This window comes from Myotis lucifugus, unplaced genomic scaffold, assembly GCF_000147115.1.
Source record: "Myotis lucifugus unplaced genomic scaffold, Myoluc2.0 scaffold_197, whole genome shotgun sequence".
Classification (NCBI taxonomy): domain Eukaryota; kingdom Metazoa; phylum Chordata; class Mammalia; order Chiroptera; family Vespertilionidae; genus Myotis; species Myotis lucifugus.
In genome coordinates, this window is record NW_005871245.1 from 1949346 (window position 1) to 1967865 (window position 18520).

Here is an 18520-nt window from a genome sequence, read left to right on the forward strand (position 1 = left end):
GTGTAATGGTGGATAAACAACATCATGCATTTGTCAAAACCGACAGAACTGTACAATACAAAGGGTGAACTCTAAACTACAGACTTTAGTTAATAATAATGTATCAATATTGGTTCATTAATTGTAACAAATATACCATACTAAGGCAAGATTTAACAATAGGGAAAACTTAGCCAGGGAGAAAGGAAGTATCTGGGACTCTGTACTACCTGCTCAATTTTCTGTATGCCTAAAACTGCTCTAAAATAAAGTTCATATACACTGAGTGGCCAGATTATTATGACCACCTGATGTTTGTAGGCAAATTAGCTATAATTTCACGCTGAAATTGCTAGAGGGCCAGACTATTATAAATAGGGAAGCAGGTTGTTTACCACAACAGAAGTGATTTTTTTCTGAAGATATGGGTAAACAATGTGATTTAACAGTCTTTGAACTTGGGATATATTTGAACGTGAGTGGCCAGATTATTATGACCACCTGACGTTTGTAGGCAACTAGCCGTACACTGCATCGTATAGGATATGGAAGCCGAAGGCCTGTTCGTACACCTTTGCTGTCTGCAGTTACCAAGATAAAATGTCTCTAATTTGCACAGGAACACAAGGATTGGACAGTCGAGCATTGGAAAAAAGTCATGTGGTCCAGTGAATTGCGTTTCCAGTTGCATCATGCAGATGGCAGAGAATTTGGCGGAAACAGCATGAAAGCATGCACCCCCCATGCATGAGTACAACCCTTCAAGCTGGTGGGGGCAGTGTTATGGTTTGGGGCATGTTTTCCTGGCATGATTTGGGCCCTTTAATTTGTGTGGAACAACGTCTGAATAGCACAATATACCTAATTATTGTTGCTGATCAAGTTCATCCTATCATGTTGATGGCGTATCCCAATGGAGATGGCTTCTTCCAACAAGACAATGCGCCATGCCATGGTGCTCGTATTGTGCAGGAGTGGTTTCAAGAACATGAGACTTTACCTTGCTTAGGTGGCCCCCACAATCACCAGATCTCAATCCAATTGAGCATTTGTAGGACGAAGTTAAAGGAGCCATCAGGCAGCTGGTTCCACAACCATCAAATTTCACAGAACTGGACAGTGCTATTCATCAGGCATGGTGTCAGATTCCTCGCATCACCTTTCAACATCTCGTGGAGTCAATGCCAAGAAGAATCGCCACAGTATTGAAGGCAAAAGGTGGCCCAACGAAGTACTGATGGGGTGGTCATAATCATCTGGCCACTCAGTGTATATATAAAGATTAGTAATCCCAAATGAAAGGGAACCCCTAGTGCAGTTTGCCGAACACTGCCCTAGTGAAATCTTCCCTTGGCTCCTCCTTGCTTACATGATTAAGCCTACAGTCTCTCACCAAGCCCAGGGAGTCCTCCACAATTTGACTACCCCTTCATCCATGGGCCACCCCTCCCTCTGCAGTGCAGCTGGACTGAATCACTCAGGCTCCGTCAGGGATTTCAGGACTTTGCACTACACTCCCTTGGCCTGGAACGTTGTCTTTCCCTTGCCTGGTCAGCAAATATTTCGAAAAAGCTTCTGCAGACGTCAATTTGGGAACACAGAGGAATGACACCAGGCCATAGCACTTGCTTCTGGCAGGACCTCTTTCCTGTCAGTCTCCTGCACGAAGCTGAGCATACCCCACTGTCCCCAGCCTGATTTTCAAATATGCAAACAGAAAAAATAAAATTTCAGTAGTGAAACTATTGCTCCTACAGTACCGAAGCACAGTTCCCAAACTGTGCATCAAGGCACCTTAGGGTGCCACATTAAATTCACAGGGGGCACATAGAATCTTTAAAATTTGAGATAGTCAACATCTGTTGGCTATGGAGAGAACTGCTAGTTCAAGGCAGTTCACAGTTTCATCATTAGGCTGTGCTACATTCTTTTGAATGTCCTCTTTGAGAACCTGCGTTTTTAGTGGTCGCTATGATAAAAAGCAAATAGAAGTCAGTGTGCAACAGGAAATGAGGTGGTGGTTTCCAATCTGATTAGAGAGTATGACATGTTTTTCACTGCCTAAAAAGCACACGGATCCCTCTAATTATTGTAGTTATTTAAGAAATAAATAAAATATTGTTTCATTTATATATAGTATTTTTTAAATGACAACTGGCTTGGTAAGACAAATTCTTATTGATTCAACTACTTAATAAATCAAACTGTGAGGTGTTTCTTTTGGGTTAGGGGCCCTTATGAAAAAAATTACTGAGACACTAATGGTGGGGGTAAGTGTGAGCTGAGAAAGTTTGGGAACCCCTGTTCTAAGAAATCCTTCAATCCAGGACACATAAAAAACCCTGCAGGCTGTGAAATAAATTTAGTGGGTTATAACCAGCATTTTTTCTCATTAATAAAATAGAATGGTAAATAGAACACACTGCATATAGCAAGAGTATTACTGTATAAAACTTATGGCCATTGTATACATACAAATAAGCATAGGTATCTTAGGTCACAATGTCTATTTCTTGTTTGGGTTCTAATTTAAAAGTTTGGAAAACCACTAAGACCCTAACCTCCTTATTTTACCGGTGAGCAAACAGCCCGGAGAATGAGAGCTGATTATTGCAAATCATAGCCAGCCACCAGTTGAGTGCCGGGCTCTGGACTGAGCCCTGCTAGGCTGGGCGGCCGCTCTCACAGGCACCCTCCCAAGGCAGGCCTCACTCTGCCTGCTAGAGGTGTGGTTACTCAGAGTCACAGAGCTACAGCGGTGAGGGATCAGGTACCCTCACGTTGGTCCCAATGCCCATTTGCACCACACAAATGCAACCAGCCATACCTAGAACAAAACGGTTTTAATCAATTGCGTCACCCTCACTCTCCTGGGAGCAGAGCAACAAAAAGGCTCGGCTCCTGCCCCCAGAGAACAGTAAGGCTTATGTGTCTCTCCACACTGCAGGGCCAGGGCTGGATAGGCAGGGCACAGTGGGGAGGGAGGGAGGAAGGGTGAGTGGAAAGCAGGGAGAGAGGAAATGGTGGGCAGCTCGAACACAGGAAAGCAAAGGGGCCCCTGCTGGTCTGTGGGCCCAAGGCCCAGCCCCAATACTCCTGGCTCTCCCCTCCTTGGCTGGAGAAAGGTCATGAAGAAGAGACGGGGGAGCAAGTCCCAGCAGCAGGAGGAGCAGCAGCTGTTTCCTTCGCCAATAAATAGACTTCATTACCAAGGAGAAGAGAGGGACGGGGTGGGAGGGTGGGAGAGAAGCTGCCACCTGTGTTGCTGGGATTAAAGCAATGACGAGATAGTGCCAGACCCCCCACCACTATCCTCACCCCCCTGTCTTAAAACTGTGAAAAAGCTTTTAACGTGGCCCTCCTGTCTCCAGGGCTGCTCTGAAGCCTGACTGAGAGGAGGCACCTGGCAGAGACAGGGGCGGAGGGAGGGAGAAAAAGAAGGGGGGCTGCTTCTCCCCAGAGGCTGCAGCTGGAGGGCTGGAGCCAAGTAAGCACTGAGGGGAGGGAGGAGGGAGAGGGGAGGAAGGATGAACCAACTACTAGGAGCAGCTCCTGAGCTGAGCGCCAAGGAGGCAGAGAGAGGGGGGCTTGGTGAGTGGTGGGGTGACCGCTGCATCCAGTGTAAAGCTTGGGGCTGCTGAGGAGGGAGGGGACTGAGTTAGGACTTTCCCATCTGAGTGGCTCAGGAGACTCCCCCTCCTCCCCTCAGAGCAGCAGGGGACGGAGAAAAGCCATCACTTCTTTGGTCTTTGTGGCGGCTCTGCATGTGGGTGAGAGGAAGGGGAGCAAGGGCAAGAAGGGCCCTTAGCAGGGAGCCCCGCCTCAGCAAGAGTAGGCCTGGCTGGGAGCTCTGGCAGAAAGGTCACAGTGAGGCCAGGAGCGCCTGAGAAAGGAGAGGAGCCGTAGTGTGGAAGGGCTGGCAGGGGTGGGCAGGGTACAGTGTGGTGCCCCCCCTCCCCCGCCAGGGTCCTCCAGGAAAGGCTGAGTACCCAGAGGTGGCCAGTGAGAGCAGGCACAGTGGCCTGGCCTTGCCCGCACCAGGTCCAGGGCTCCCATCCTTCCTTCTGCTTCCACCCTGACACAGTGGCTCTGGAGGGAGGGTGGGACCCTGTCCTTTTTCAGAGCCTTCCCTGAAGACCACGGAGGAGGGAGCTAGCCTTGCCAGTCAGGGAGCAAGAGTGGCAACAGGTCAAGGCTAGCCCTTATGGACTGGGAATTCCAATCCCCTTCCTGCTGCCAACAGAAGGGTAGGGCAGCCCTTGAAGACAGCTTCAGCCTGAGGCAGGCCAGAGTCCTCCAGGGAGCTGGGAGGGGAGGTGGGGGGCAAAGGGAGGGGCTTCCCCTCCTGCTCTTTTGCTCAGGGCTGGGGTCAGTCAAGGGCAATCTGCCCCAAAGTCTGAAAGCCAGCAAACTGTAGCAATCCCCACCCCCAATGCCAAACTAACAAACAAAACAGGGGAAATGAAAAAATGGGGTGGGGGGAAGACAAACCAAAACAGAACCTCCTGCTCTTCTGCCCAGGGTGGAGGGTCCAGCCAGTAGCAGGGGCTGGGGACCAGGGCTGGGAGGGTCTAGCTGGGCCGGCACTGCACCTGGCCCTCGGAGCTGTCCTCATCGTCAGAGGCCCCAGCACCCCCACTGCTCAGGCCTGTGATCCGGTAGCCCATGTTGAGCAGCATCACTTCCAACGGGTCTGCGTTCATGCGCCGCTGGTTGGCCTGGGAAGCGCCCTCCATGTCCTCCACAACTCGGCCTGTGAGGTCTTCACTCTGTGGGGGAGGGACACCAGGATGTATAGGAGAGGCACACATATGTGTGGGGACAGACACGCAGGCTGAGCTATGCATATGGGGGGGGGGTGCACACCAGATGTCTGTGGGTTTATATCGGCTTGTCCATATGTATACATGGATAGAAGGAACATACACACTGGGATATGCATGGGACACCCACCAAGACATATGTGAGGGATACCCACATGGGAAGGGACACAACACCCTGAGATATATGTAAGGGGTGCACATGCTGGGATAGATACTGGGGGGAATGCACACATCAGTGTATATATGGGGTGGTCTGCACCAGAAAACAATTGGTACACACCACATCAGGACATGTACACAGGGAACCATGCATGGGTATATGTGAGGGAGAACACATACCAGCAGATGTTGGGCACACATACTGGATACCTAGGGAGGGAGGTACAGACACAACTCCCCATTCTTTGCTGTTGCCACTCCCAACAGCCCTTCCTTTATCTTTCTTTTCCTTTCTCAAGGGAGGGCCCTGTAGGCTCTCTTTAAAATTCCAAGAAAATTGACTTTGGAATTAGACACCACCTGCCTTCTGTTTTGCCAGCTGGGAGGAGGGAGGAGGTGGGACAGAGGGCCCTGAAAGCCTCAGGCTGGCCCACCTGGCTACCCGCCCTGGGAGTGGAAGGGGCTATACTGTCCTCCTAAGCAACCTTTTGAGGTGGAATGGGTCACTCCCATTCCAGTGTGGAGGTGATCAAAACCTGGGTCAGAGATGGTTAAGTCCCTTAGGCAATGAGTGAAGGGACCAGGATTCACGGAGGGATAGGCCTCTGCAGAGCTTCTGGGGGACACACCACAGTGTTATATGAGGGGGGTACCTAGGGAGCCTGGGGTCCCCTTCTCATTACCAGTGCTGGAGCTGGTCTGGTTCCCTCCCTGCCCTGCCCTTGGTTACTGTGTCCTGTATGAGAGACACATCTTCACAGCTTGCTCAAAGATATGGCCCTCAAAGCCCTGGGACTTCCCACTGTATTTGCAACTGTCAGAACTCAATGGCTCCCACCTTCATAGCCTTGAGCCCTTGAGGGAGAGCTCACCCACCCTCCGTGTGACCCATTTCCCTTTGCAACCCTCACAGGCTCAGCCGGAGGCCCTGCACAGGGTCCATCCCTACCCTCCACCCTGTCTGGCTTCGGCCACCTTGTCTACACCCTCACCTCTGGCCGGGGATTCCAGAGCCGTACAACAGGGTCGATGCCGCTGGTGGCCAGAAAGCAGTAGCTGGGGTGCGGCTGCAGGCAGTTGACAATGGACTCGTCCCCCTGGAGCACGCGGACTAGGTTGGTGGTCTCCTTTTCCCAGATGAAGAAGGAGCCATCGTCAGAGCCACTGACGATGTACTGAGCGTTGCTGGCGGGGGGGTGGCAAAGGGCAGGGAGGTCAGGTGGGGTACTGCCCTACAGCCTCAAGGAGAGGCTGTGTGGCTTAGGGCAAGGGGACTAGGGGATTCTGTATCTGCTCAGCCCCCAAACTCCAAGGTCTTCACTTGACTCAGTACATGGTAGTCCTCCCCATACTGCAGAGCTCCAGTATCTGTTTAAGTGTTCTCTTAACTCAGAGCCAGGGAATGCCTGGGTCCCTCCAAGTTACTAACCCCAAACTACATCCTAAGCTCCTTGGGGGCCAGGATCGGGTCGTGTGTCTCTGGGAACACCCTAAGCCTTCCTTCAGTGGTCCTGCCTTCCTGGATTGAGACTCCACATTCTACACACTGTGGACAGTTAGGGGGATCTTGGTGGAGATTCTCGATCCATGTTCATGTGTCTTACCAAAGAAAGTGCAACATCTACAAAGGAGGGGTGGGTGATGGTGTGTGGCAAGCTGTCCCTCAGTACCTGGGCACTGTTCTGACCATGATAGTGTGCAGACTGCAGCTCTGAGCCCTTGCCTCACCTTGCCTCAGACCTCCAGCAGAAGGAGGCTCCAAGCACCCAGATAAACCAAGCTCCGCACATGGAGGCAGAGGGAGGAGGAGGAGGTGGGAGACGGAGGAACAGTGCAGCTACTGCATTGGATGCTCTTATGGATTACCTCATCAGTCCTCCTCACTGTGGCTCTATGAGTGGGGGTTAGGGTTTTATTTTACATGTAAAGAAACTGAGGCTCACAGAGGTGAAGCCATTTGTCCTAGGGTACAGAGGCAGAGCTGGATTTGAGACTTTCTAGAGGAAGTATGCCCTCACGTCCCCCAACCTCCTACTGCCCAATCAGGCTGTGCCTGCTCCTCTTCAAGGCCTCAGACCTGCCAAAGAAATTGGCCTCCTTGATATCCGTGGTGGTGTTGCAGTGGCCACAATAGCGGAACTGGTAGTCGTAGCTTCGTTCCCGCAGCACCATCTCATCTTCTGAGATGGAGTCCTTGCGGCTCGTGCTGCGGAGGCGGACTGGGCCACCGCCACCACCAGCTCCCTTCTTCTCCTCTGGGGGCAGAGAACAAGGAAAGGTGAGGGTCCAGTCCCTCTCTCATCTTCCCCCTCCCTTAGTCCTGTTTTCAGCCCAAGTACTTGCAATGTAGACTACCGCCCTCTACCCCTACCCTAGAGAACTGGGAACGATCGTGGGAGAGAAGCTTCTTTGGACCCAGTCTTTGAGGACATTAAAAACGAGACCTCTGGTGCCCCAAGGATGCACAGGCGCAAGGTCTGTTTCTGTGGAGGTGAGAGGCAGGGAGGGGTGGGTGAAGCACTGCCAAGAAAGCTTGAAGGGATGATTTTTCTAAACAGATCCGTAGTTCTGAAGGCAGTGAGGTCCAAGCCCTTCCTTTCTAGAAGACAAGTTATCATGGATCCCAACTGAGGCTCTGATGGATTAAGGGCCTTGGGTAAAGTCACACCAATTTTCTCAGTGCCTTAAAAGTGCCTTGTTCCTGCCTGCTTCAGGGCCTTTGCATGTGCTGGTCCCTATGCCAGGAACTATTCATCTCCCATAGCTACACTTTGTATCTAGTTAACTCTTCCTTCTCACCCTTGAGATCTCAGCTTAAATGTTTCTCCCTCAAGAAGCCCAGACTGCCGTCAAGCCCTCCCTCATACACCGATGCCATATCAGTCCCCACGGCACTCATCCCACTCTTAGTTTCTCCTTCATCCCTTGGTTCCATCACTGGCTATAAACTCCACGGATGCAGAAATCCCATCTGACTTGTTCACAACTGTATTCCCAGGACATAGCACAGTGCCTGGTACATGGCAAATGCTTGATAACTTCAAACAAATGAACCACTGGCATGATTAATAAATTGCAAAGGAGAGAGGTCGGAGTCCATGTCTGCCTCCAGTGAGCTCACCTTTCATGTTTATAGACCACACTACAATCACCCAGCTTGCTCTCCACAGCTAATGGGGTGAGCTGAGCAGGGCTTCAATGCTCTCTGTGCACGTAAGGCAGCAGGTTCAGAGGCTGTGCTTTGCCCAAGGTCACATGGTCACCACATGGCAGAGCTGAGATTGGAACCCGAGGCTCCGCACCCTGCATCCAAGGCATTTCCACTGTCCTCTGCTGCTGTCTCTGTTGCAAGTGTGCCAGCGGGAACAAGCACAACCCTGGCAGCTGCCCCTCACTCAGATGCCCAAGGCCCTGTCTGTGAGGGTGTGAGAGTGCCCTGCAACCCACATGTCCTGACAGGGCTCGCCTACTCTTATCCCGAGTCCCAGGCACTACCCCAGGTAGGCTATTGCTAATCCTCATAGAACCTGAATGGGAAGTGCTTCCTTCCTCATTTTCAGATCAGGAAATTGAGTCTCAAAGAAACCAAGTGAGTGTCTCAAGGTCACATGGTTTCTGAATCAGCATCTGAACCCAGGCCTCTCTAACCCCAGAACCAGGTCCTCTCCAGAATGTCATGTAGCACCTCAAATAGAAAGAGTGACGGCCCCTCCTCGGTGCCCACTCACCACCATCGTTTTTGGAGAAGAGGGCGGCCGTAATGTCACGGCCCAAGGCATCACAAGCGCTGCTGTGGGCCTGCTCCGGGAACTTTCCTTTGAAGTCGTCCAGGCACTCCAGGGCCTCAGCCACGTACTTGAGCTCAAAGAGGCAGCGGGCCAGGCGGAAGTGTGCCTTCAGATGGCATGGGTTTAGGGAGATGGCCTTGAGGCAGTCTCTCAAGGCATCGTAGTGGTCACCATCCCTGGATAAGAGAGTGTGGCTTGGAGGTGGGGCCACATGGCAAGCAAAGAATCATCCTCACTCAGTCCCCACTTTCTGTGGCCCCCCAGCCCATCTCTGACAGATCTCAGAGCAAGGCTACTTGGGGATGAAGAGAGTCTTGGCTCAGCCCAGGAGACCAAGTATGTTAAGGAGGCAAGCCAAGAACCCTGAGGTCTTGGGGGTGGGGTGGGAGGTGAGTGTATGGCAAAAGCCAGTGTCAGGCTGCCCTCTGCTGGACATAGCATGCACCTGCGTACCCGTTCACCCCAGGCACCCGCAGCTCTGCAGCAGAAGGCCTGGCATCTTGCCCATCTCAGGCTCCCCAAGCCCTCCTTCCCTCTTCCTGCATGCACCTCCTCAAATCTCCCTGACTGGCCTTCAAAGCCATGTCCAAGGCAGGGAGCCCTCAAGGACACTTCTGGGGTCTGGGGAAGCCAGAAGTGCCAGGCGGGAGACTTAGGGTCTGACCAGCAGGCAGTAAGTCCTCCGCCAGACCCCCTCTGTCCTGGCTGACTGATCCACAGCAGCTGTGGCCTCTACCTCCTGGGGCTGGAGGATGGGGCCTGACAGACTGACAGAGTCAGCTTTCTGGAAGCTGGTGGTGGTGGTGGTGGGGCGTGGGGGGGGGTGGGTGGCTGGCGGCATTCACACCAGGAGCTCCAAATCGTCCCCACTCACTTCTCCAACCTCTTGAAGCACGGGTGAAGGGAAGTGGAAATGTTTCTTTGTGGAGGAGTGAGAGGGGCGGGGTCAAAGGAGAAGCCCCTCCTCCCACCCTGTGCCAGAATATAAGATACACCCCCCCCAGCACCCATAACCGGTTCCCACCTCTCATCTGGAGAGCCAGACGGATCACAGGAGCCACTTCTCCTTTGGGAGCTATTTTATTCCCTTCTGGGCTTAAGACTCAGCTATGCCAAGCAGCACTCCCAGAGCTGGTGGCTCCTCCACCGAGGCACAGCTCACAAGCCTCGTGCACAGGGCCAAAGCAGGCCCGACACGGGAACGTCCTCCTGACCCTTCTCTCCTACAGCACTCAGGGGAGCATCCATCCCTTGCAGCAGCCATGCTCAGGCCAAGAACAAGCAGCTCAGCCAGTGTGGGGCAGGAAGGAGACGGAGTGCTTCCATGGCGTGGCCACTGTCAGAACCAGTGGCTGTGATGAGGGAGCCGGCGCTGTTTACAAACCAATTACCGCCTGCAAGGTGCCCCTCAGAGCTCCTGGGGAGAGCCAGCCAGAGACCAGCCAGGAGCCAGAGGGCGACAGCTCCCACTGCATCCAGGAGCAGATGGCAGCCCTGGGGAGCCTGCCCTGGACAGAATGTGACATTCTAGGGGTCACTGGCAGGCATGTGAGAGAGAATGAGGAGCGCGCAGCCTGGCCCCAGGGCTCACCCATCCAGACGAACTGCCAGATCAATCTCCCTGAAAGGACAGCCCTCAGCACATCCCTCTTCTGCTCAAAACTCTTCAGTAGCTGCCCATCATCCACTGAATCGAGGCCAAAACACAGCCACTGCCCTGCATTCCAAGTCCTTCCCAGGCCGGCCCCAGGCTACCTCACAGACTCATCTCCTGCCAGTCCCTTCCCGAACCCTCTGCTCCAGCCAAATGGATTTGTTGTTCTGCAAATAAGCTCTTCAGTCAGTCCCCCACCCCCAAGCCTTTGTTCATACCATTTCATCTCCCTGGGAATGTCCTTCCCCCACAGTCCCCTCCTCCTTTTCATCTCCTTGTCTAAGCCTGCCCGCACTTACAGCCCATTCAGCACCACATCTCCCGATGCTTTCCTGACTGATGCCGAACTAAAGCGACCCAACTTTTTTTTGAATGGTCAGACCGTTCAAAAAGACCTACTGCTTCCTGCCTCTCTGATGACAGACCATGTCCCTGTCTTTGTCCCCTGTCCAGAGGCTGGGCACTCCGGAGCACAAGAACTTAAAGTGGCAACTTTGTGTCCCTAGTAACCCAGTGCATAGTAGGAGCTCAGAGAACATGTCGAGAACACCCATGGGTTGGGAATTTATCAGCCTCTCTTAGCAAGAATGCAGCAGTGAAACAGCTCTCAGGCTAGAGCCTGGATGAGGACCCACCAAACTGCTGGGACAGTGTGGTGAAACACCTCAGGCTGGCCCTCAGTCATCGCCTGGATTTGGCTGCCATCTGAGCCCTGGCAAGCTCCTGATGCCTAAGCTAAGGCCTGTGGGGTAGCACCTTCTCAAACCCCCACCCACCATCCTGCTGACTTGGGTGGGTTTCTTAAGCTTCCCTCTCTGGCCTGCCTAGTTGCAGCCAGACGATGGCACACCAGCTGGCCTGTCTGTCTGGGCAGAGCCGACGGATGCCAGACGGAGCAGAAATGGCTGTGGGCCCAGCTCTATCCATCTCTAGTCCTGGCCCTGGCTGGGGGATGGGGTCTGCCTGCTTGCCTGCTGGTGCTGCAAGCAGAAAGGGCTGGGGGCCCTGAGGATCCCCAAAGATAAAAGGGTACTTTAAGATATGGACCTACTCCTTTACCACTGGCCACTACAACCCAGCATGACCCACAGCCAGCTTCAGATATCTGGGATCTTGTTTGTGCTTGGTCCAAAGGGTTTAAGAGCCAGAGAAGCACTCCCCAAGGTTAAGGAGTGGCAGAATCATTTTAGACAAATATTAACTGAATTCACCAAACACCTCATTTCCATCTAGCAAGATTCAGCTGCTCCTTCAAAGTCCAACTCCAGGCCCAATTCTCCAACAGTTGGGATTAACCATTCTCTCAATTCCTACTTCCCCCGTGACCACAGCACTTAATAACAAAGCACCACGTTGAAGCTACTTGTGTGCATATTCCACTTAACTGTGAGCTTCCCTGGCGCTTTAGACACCCTGACTAAGAGTCGGGTGTCTGCCCACCCCCAGCCTAGCCGAGGGGAGGAGAGACCTGGGCCCAAGAAGCCTTAAGAGGCTGCGGGATGTCACTACCACCACCCAGGGCTCTATCGGGCCCATTGCCTTCACCCCTCGCCTGGCCCAGACCCACTCACCACTTGCGCTTCATGTAGGCAGCAGCTCGGTTCCCGTAGAGCATGGCATTGTGAGGGGCCCTCTGTACAGCCTTGCTGTAAAGCTGAATGGCCTGGGTCCACTGCTGGCAGGCGAAAGCCTCATTGGCTTGCTGTTTCACACGCTCCAGGTATGGGGGCAGCTCTACCTGGGGACTATGGAGGAGGCAGAGCCAAGTCAGGCCAGTCAAAGAAGATCAGAGCAGACCCTCAGGAAGTCTGTAGCCTTGTCTGAGGGTCTCCCAGGCTTTTTTGGCCTTTGGGATGTGCACTATCATCTAGAAGAGGGGACCACTCCTATCCCTGGCCTGAGTTACTGTGACAGGTAATGGGTACAATTCCAGATACTCTGAGTCAGTAAACAAACAATTGAGGCATAAATGAAGCGGTCCTAGACAGGTTTAAGGCAATTTTTAACCAAACTCCTGGGCATTAGCTGACCCCACCTGTCTCTACACTGAGCTGAACCCTGTGACCACCCAAGTCCCTCCCATGGATCTCTCTAGAAAGAATTCTGTTTCTCTCAAGGGCTAGAGGACTTGAAAACCTCTGTATCCGAAGCCCAGCACAGGACCTGACAGAGAACCGAGGTCAGAAGATGCTATGGGATGGAGAAAAATATAACAGGAGAGGCCCATCTGTGTGGAGCCCTTTAGGAAGGAACTGTGAAACGAGGCACTTAGCTTCTGGGTCCCCTGACTATAGCTTCTGGTCCAAGAGACCAGAGTGTCAGTCTGAGCATGACTGGAGTCCTACCAGGTACGAGTGGCATTGGGACCATTAATCACCCTCCAGAAAATTATTTGCCCCAGTCCTCTGACTCTGGGGTATGTGCCTGGGTGGGGGTCAGGAGGAAGGGTTATAAGACATACTCCTCCCTCTAGTCTATAGTAGTTATTGGGGCTGGGAGGATTAGACAAGTGAGCTGGCCTCACCTCACATGTCCCCTACTCTCTGGCAGCCGGAAGCCATTGCTGTGAAGGTGCAGGCCATTGGACACGCCGTTGGACACACCATTGGTGGACATCTTGCCATTCTGAACTTCTGGCAGGGGATGGGGAGAAAGGAATAGCAACAATTCAGGAAGAGGTCCTCATATCTCCTTGGCATCCCTCCAGCTTCCATCATAGGGTCTGTTGGTTTCATTGTGAGGCCATCCTGCCAGGGTAAGATCTATTCCCAGAAAGCAAGTTTTTGCAAAGCGGCAGGCAAGAGCATTAAAAAAAAACCATGTGCGCCCTCTGCTGGCTGAAGAGGGACACAGCTTCAACTTGGCATTACCCTTAGCTGGAGTTGGGGATGGGAGTAGGAGTTGGGGGTGCAAATGTGTCTAAATCAACTTTAGGCTCCAGTAAGAAATCAATGAGGAGACTGATCTAGGACAATAAGGGAAGGGAAACTATATCAGGTCCTCAAGAGCCAACCATGGAAAGAACTTGTTTTTTCAGAGGGAAGTGAAAAAGGGCTGTGGCACAAATCCCTTTGACAGATTTCTGCGGCCTATTGTTATCTTCTTTTTTACTGTACAGGTAGTGTATTTCAGAAAATCTACTCCTTCTGGAGGATCACAGCCACAGCCCAAGGTAAGGGGCAGGTTTCTTAGCAGAGGTGGCACACACTCAAGCTCCCCAGCAAGTACTCTAAAGGACACCCCAAGGGAGAACTTACCCCCTGAGGAGTGGCATTTTCTAGGCAAGAGGAACGTGTATGGCCGCTGCTTGTAAGTCAGGTCAAACAAATAGACCTAGAGGGGAGGGGTCAAGAAGAAATGGAGGCTGTGAGGTAAGCATGTGGCTGAGCCAGGCCTGGGTGCCTCTCAGGAACACAGTGAGTGTTGAGCAGGGAACCATTGAGCCAGGCTGGAAGGGGTTTCTATGGAGCAACCCTTAGTCAGGAAAGTCTTCCTAGTTCCTGCTGGAAATATTGTCATTAGTTAGAATCACATGTTTAAGTTGAAAAGGTCCTCAGAGGTCACAAAATGAAATGTCTCATTTTACAGACGGGAAAACTGAAGCCTGAAAAGAGAAGCAATTTACCTAAAATAACACTGCTAGTTACTTCCCTCAGTAAATATTGTCTATTATTACTTAACATTTATTGACTTCCCCTTCTTTGCTCCAGGAACTTTAGTTGTTTTATATGACATCAGATTTTGTCCTAGAAACCCTCCCAGGAAGAGGTACTATTATCATCATCCCCTTTATATATGAAGAAATGTACACTCAGACTTTACTTTATCCAGGGCCATAAAAGCAGCATGTGACACAGCCAGGACCCAAAACCAAGCTCTTAACCACTCTGCTAGACTGCCTCTCCACTCATCCTTATGCTACCTTTAGGCCAGATGATGGCTCAGCAATCTGAAGCCAGAGTTCTATTCTGAACACAGGCACTACCTATTCTCCATCCCATTTCTTCTGTACAAAATCATACCTTACCTGGTAATGTCATCAATTGTTTCACTTGCTGTGTCTCCTCTGTTAGCCTGGGATGGATTATATTTTGCAATTGTCTCTCTCATATTTATGATAACGCTAGTCCCAGAGTATGTGTTCAGTATTTGTAAAATAAATGAATTTATGCCAGGCTTAATAAATATCCTGGCTGAGAACATGCAAACAAAAGCAACCTGCCATTATCAAAGAACACTTCCCAAAGCTGGCCCTAAACCAGAGCCTGGCTGCATGCCTGAACCCCAAGATCTCCTCCTAGGAAAACAGTAGATGAGGAAACCAAGGCTCAGAAAAAAGAGACTTGTTCCAAGTCACAGCACACAGCTAGTAAACAGAAGGTCAGCATTTCGAGATTGGTCTGTCAGTTCTAAAACTTATGCTCAAATAAAAAAGACCAGGCTAGGGCACCTGTCTGGGAATTCCAATGATACTATGTCATTCCCACATTTCACTATAATGGCATTTACAATAAGGTTTCTTGTCTGCATCATGGACGTGAGGTACACACCCCTGGCTGCTGGGTATGGGGTGGTGGTGGGGCAGAGCCAACTTGGTCAGTCGTACATACCTGCTCCCCTCCCATGTTGACCAGCAGCTCTGTGCCACTGGGGCTAAAGGTCACATAGGTGGCAACCAGCACTCTCAGACGGTTGTTGTAGTCAGGCAGCTTCACTGGCAGATGACCTGCAGGGAATAGTCCAGTCATTCTAGTGTGAGGCTCCCAGGACCCCAAAAAGGGGTCAGAGAGTTGTGTGAAATCAGCCATATCAATGATGATAGCAATCATCTTCATCATAAAAACCGCAACAAGTGTTAAGCCCTTACCATATGGACTGGGCTACTTTATGTGCTTTCTATCATTTGGTCATTACAACCCTATTTTATAGAAAAGAAATTAAGATCCATGAAGGGTCAATAATTTGCCAAAGGTCACATGATGGCTGGCTAATGGCAGTCAGAATTAAAGCCCAAGTATGTTGAACTCTCAAACTCTTGCTCTTGTCCACTGTGCCACACCACCTGCCTGCACGCCCCAGAGTGAGCCAGCACCCAGCCACGAGTTTGGGGCCAGAACTGGGCTGAGACCTACCTGCTACGTAATACTGGGCTGCACCATCCGGAAGGGGCTTCTGCCGGTCACAGAAAGTGTGCACACCTGCAGAAGGGCTCTGCTTCATGCTCTTTCTGGTGGAAAGGCAAACCACATAGGTTACAATGCCTAGCACTACCCTGGCTAGATCAGACCACATTCCCTAGAGGAAAACCCAAGTTTGTATCCCTGAGAGAAACAGAAAGTACCTTTCTCCTGTATGTCCACCGACTAGACGGCTGTGGACACATACATTACAGTGCTTAACAAATAGATCCTGCCAACTGTCTTGGTCCTCATGACCACCCCATTATCCTCATTTTACAGATGAGCTAGAGCTCAAGGCCTAATCCAAGCCATGTAGCATGTGAGGAGCAACAGAAGTTGCCCAAACCCGTGAATCAAAGTAAGGCAGCCACACGTTCCCGCACCTCTCCCAAGAGTCCATAAAACCCAGGCTGGCAAAGCCGCTCAGGTCTGGGACTTCGGTGGAGGTTCTAGTATATCCTACCTTTGTTTTTGAAAAAAAAAAAAAAAAAAAAAAAAAGAACAAAATAAACTTACATGTACATGAAAGCAATGCACATACAAAATTATAACTCTATACAAACAGTCATAGTAAAAGCACAAGCAGCAAGTATTATACATAGTGATTTCTTTCAGGTGATGGATTATGGTTAATTTTTAATTATACTTTTCATATTTCCAAAACAAGCATAAATTAAAGTTTAAAAAAATCACACAAATTAACCTGTATAATTTTGTTAGCCAGCTTCACCCCAATAAATTCAGTAAGAAGGGAAGAAAAATTTTTTTAAATCACAAAAATTAAAAAACCCACCTCCAAAAGAATAGGGCATGGCAATGAGGGAAAGAGGCAGCAGGGACTTGCCCACAGGAGGCTGAGCTGTTCATACCTGTGGTTATGGATCATGCGAATGTCGTAGAGCCTCACGAAGGGCCCACTGGCCCCGACCGCCAGACAGTTGTTATCCTGGGGGTTGACAGTGAGGCACTTGGCCTCCACCAGCTGGCCACAGTACTCTGTCAGGTCAATCAGCACTTCCGAGTGTTTGCTGTTCTCCCGAAGGTCATACTGTCTGTGAGAGAGGACAGAGTTAGGGGATGGGGTCTGGGTCGCTGTGTTAAAGGCAGAGAAGAAGCCAAGGCCTTGTTATGCAAGGTGAGTGGGAGGGGCTCTGGACCAGTTTGTAAGAATGTCAAAAACCACTTTCATTTCTTCAGTGCCCCTTGTGTGCCAGGCCCTGTAGCAGTCTTCTAATAGTGCTTTATTCTAACATAACTCAAGGTAAACACTATTGTACCTTAAAAAACCAAACCAAACCCAAAAACATGTCTGTATTATTGCTAAGTACTATTACTACTGATTACTAACACTTAGTGAGAAATTGCTTTGTGTCCAGTATTGTCCCTCAGTGTTGCACATGTATTACCTAATTAAACCCTCACACCATCCCTTGGTACCATTAGAACACTGAGGTTCAAAGCAGTTAAATAACCTGCCTGGGACAACACTGCTACTAAATGTAGAGCTGGGATAGCTTCCTCGGACTGCTCTGCTTAGTTCTAATTCTTATTGTAAATCTAGTACAGTGGTTCCCCAACTTATTTGGCCTACCGCCCCCTTTCCAGAAAAAATATTACTCAGCCCCTGGAAATTAATTTTTTTAAAATTTTAATAGCAGTTACTCATCGCCCCCAAATGCACCTGTGGCCATCACCGCCCCCCTGGATCGCTGCAGCGCCCACCGGGGGGCGGTAGCGCCCACTTTGGGAATCACTGATCTAGTAGGAAGCAAAAGAAGTATGGAGGTGGCAAAAAAGAGAATGTGGAGATCATCTAAGAGCTACCTAGAAACGCCAAATGCCAACAGAAGCCCAAGAGTCTCATCCAGGTAGGTGGCAAAGGTCATGCCAAACATCTACCTGGCAGCAATACACACCCCTCATTGCAACCCGGGGAGCTGTTCTGCTGCCACTACACAGGCACATGCAATGACCTCGTCACTGTTTGCCTTATCTTTCTAAGCTAACTCTCCAGCTCAAAACTGCAGCGATTCCTCAATATTTTCAGCATGAATGTACTTGTAGCTTACATTTTCCAAACTTTTCAGTCTGCTTTTCAAGATCTGATTTCACATCCCTCTCCAACCTTGTTCCTCAGTTTTCTAAACGGGTCAATTACACCACAGTACTCTATCCTGGACAAGCCACGTTTACCCGCCTTCACAAACTCTGCTCAAGCTGGGAACCACTCTGCCTTACCTTGCCCATCCAAATCCCTGCTGCTCTGGAAGGCCAGTTTACGTTTACCTTCTGCTAGGACACCTTCCCTGACTGTGCCTGCGCCGAAGTGCTGAGGCTCCTACACAAGATCCTTGATGCTCAGCTTCTACCTGCTGTCTGACAGTCTGGTCAGTCAAGGTCAGCAAGTGCAATGTAGAATTGTATTCACCACTAAACAAGTGCTTTCTGTCTTAAGTACAGCAGGTCCTCAAATATCGTTTTGTTGTTTTTTGTCCTTCAATGTTGTTTCATTATAATGTTGATAAGATTCGTGGGAACTTAACTCTTGTTTATATCAACGAGGCTATGGTAAAATTGGTTTCCTTATATGTCATTTCACTTAAAGTCACAGAATCTATAAATGACATTAAGTGAGGACTTACTAAACTATGCTAAGGTTTTACTGGCACTATCTCAATTTCAATGCTCAGGCCCACAAGGGAGATACTATGGTGATTCCCATTTTAGAGATGAGGAAACTCAGGTTCAGTGGTGAAGTGACTTGCCCCAGTCAAACACTGAGTGACAGAGGCAGGACTTGACCCTAGGCCTGTGTGACTTCAGTCCCTGCTTCTGATTGCTGTGTTACAGTTTATATATGACTTAGCTACCTCTTCTTTATAACAGCGGAGAGGGCACACGGTCCTACAGAGTTTAAGGGAGGCATTAAGGCAGGTT

At 50.5% G+C, this 18520-nt stretch overlaps 1 protein-coding gene across 1 annotated transcript in view; it reads right to left on the minus strand.

Moving 5' to 3' along the window:
* Nucleotides 1–2803: 2803 nt before the first annotated feature.
* Nucleotides 2804–18520, minus strand: part of WDTC1 (WD and tetratricopeptide repeats 1) — a 33305-nt gene continuing 17588 nt past the window's right edge. Inside the window, exons 6-15 of the mRNA XM_023761029.1 lie at nucleotides 16453–16635; nucleotides 15536–15630; nucleotides 15014–15129; nucleotides 13661–13736; nucleotides 12928–13036; nucleotides 11975–12148; nucleotides 8690–8925; nucleotides 7039–7216; nucleotides 5954–6146; nucleotides 2804–4748 (exon numbers count right to left, since the gene is read on the minus strand). Of these exons, the coding sequence (XP_023616797.1) occupies nucleotides 4551–4748; nucleotides 5954–6146; nucleotides 7039–7216; nucleotides 8690–8925; nucleotides 11975–12148; nucleotides 12928–13036; nucleotides 13661–13736; nucleotides 15014–15129; nucleotides 15536–15630; nucleotides 16453–16635 (1558 nt within the window). The 3' untranslated portion in view covers nucleotides 2804–4550. The remainder of the gene's footprint in view (nucleotides 4749–5953; nucleotides 6147–7038; nucleotides 7217–8689; nucleotides 8926–11974; nucleotides 12149–12927; nucleotides 13037–13660; nucleotides 13737–15013; nucleotides 15130–15535; nucleotides 15631–16452; nucleotides 16636–18520) is intronic.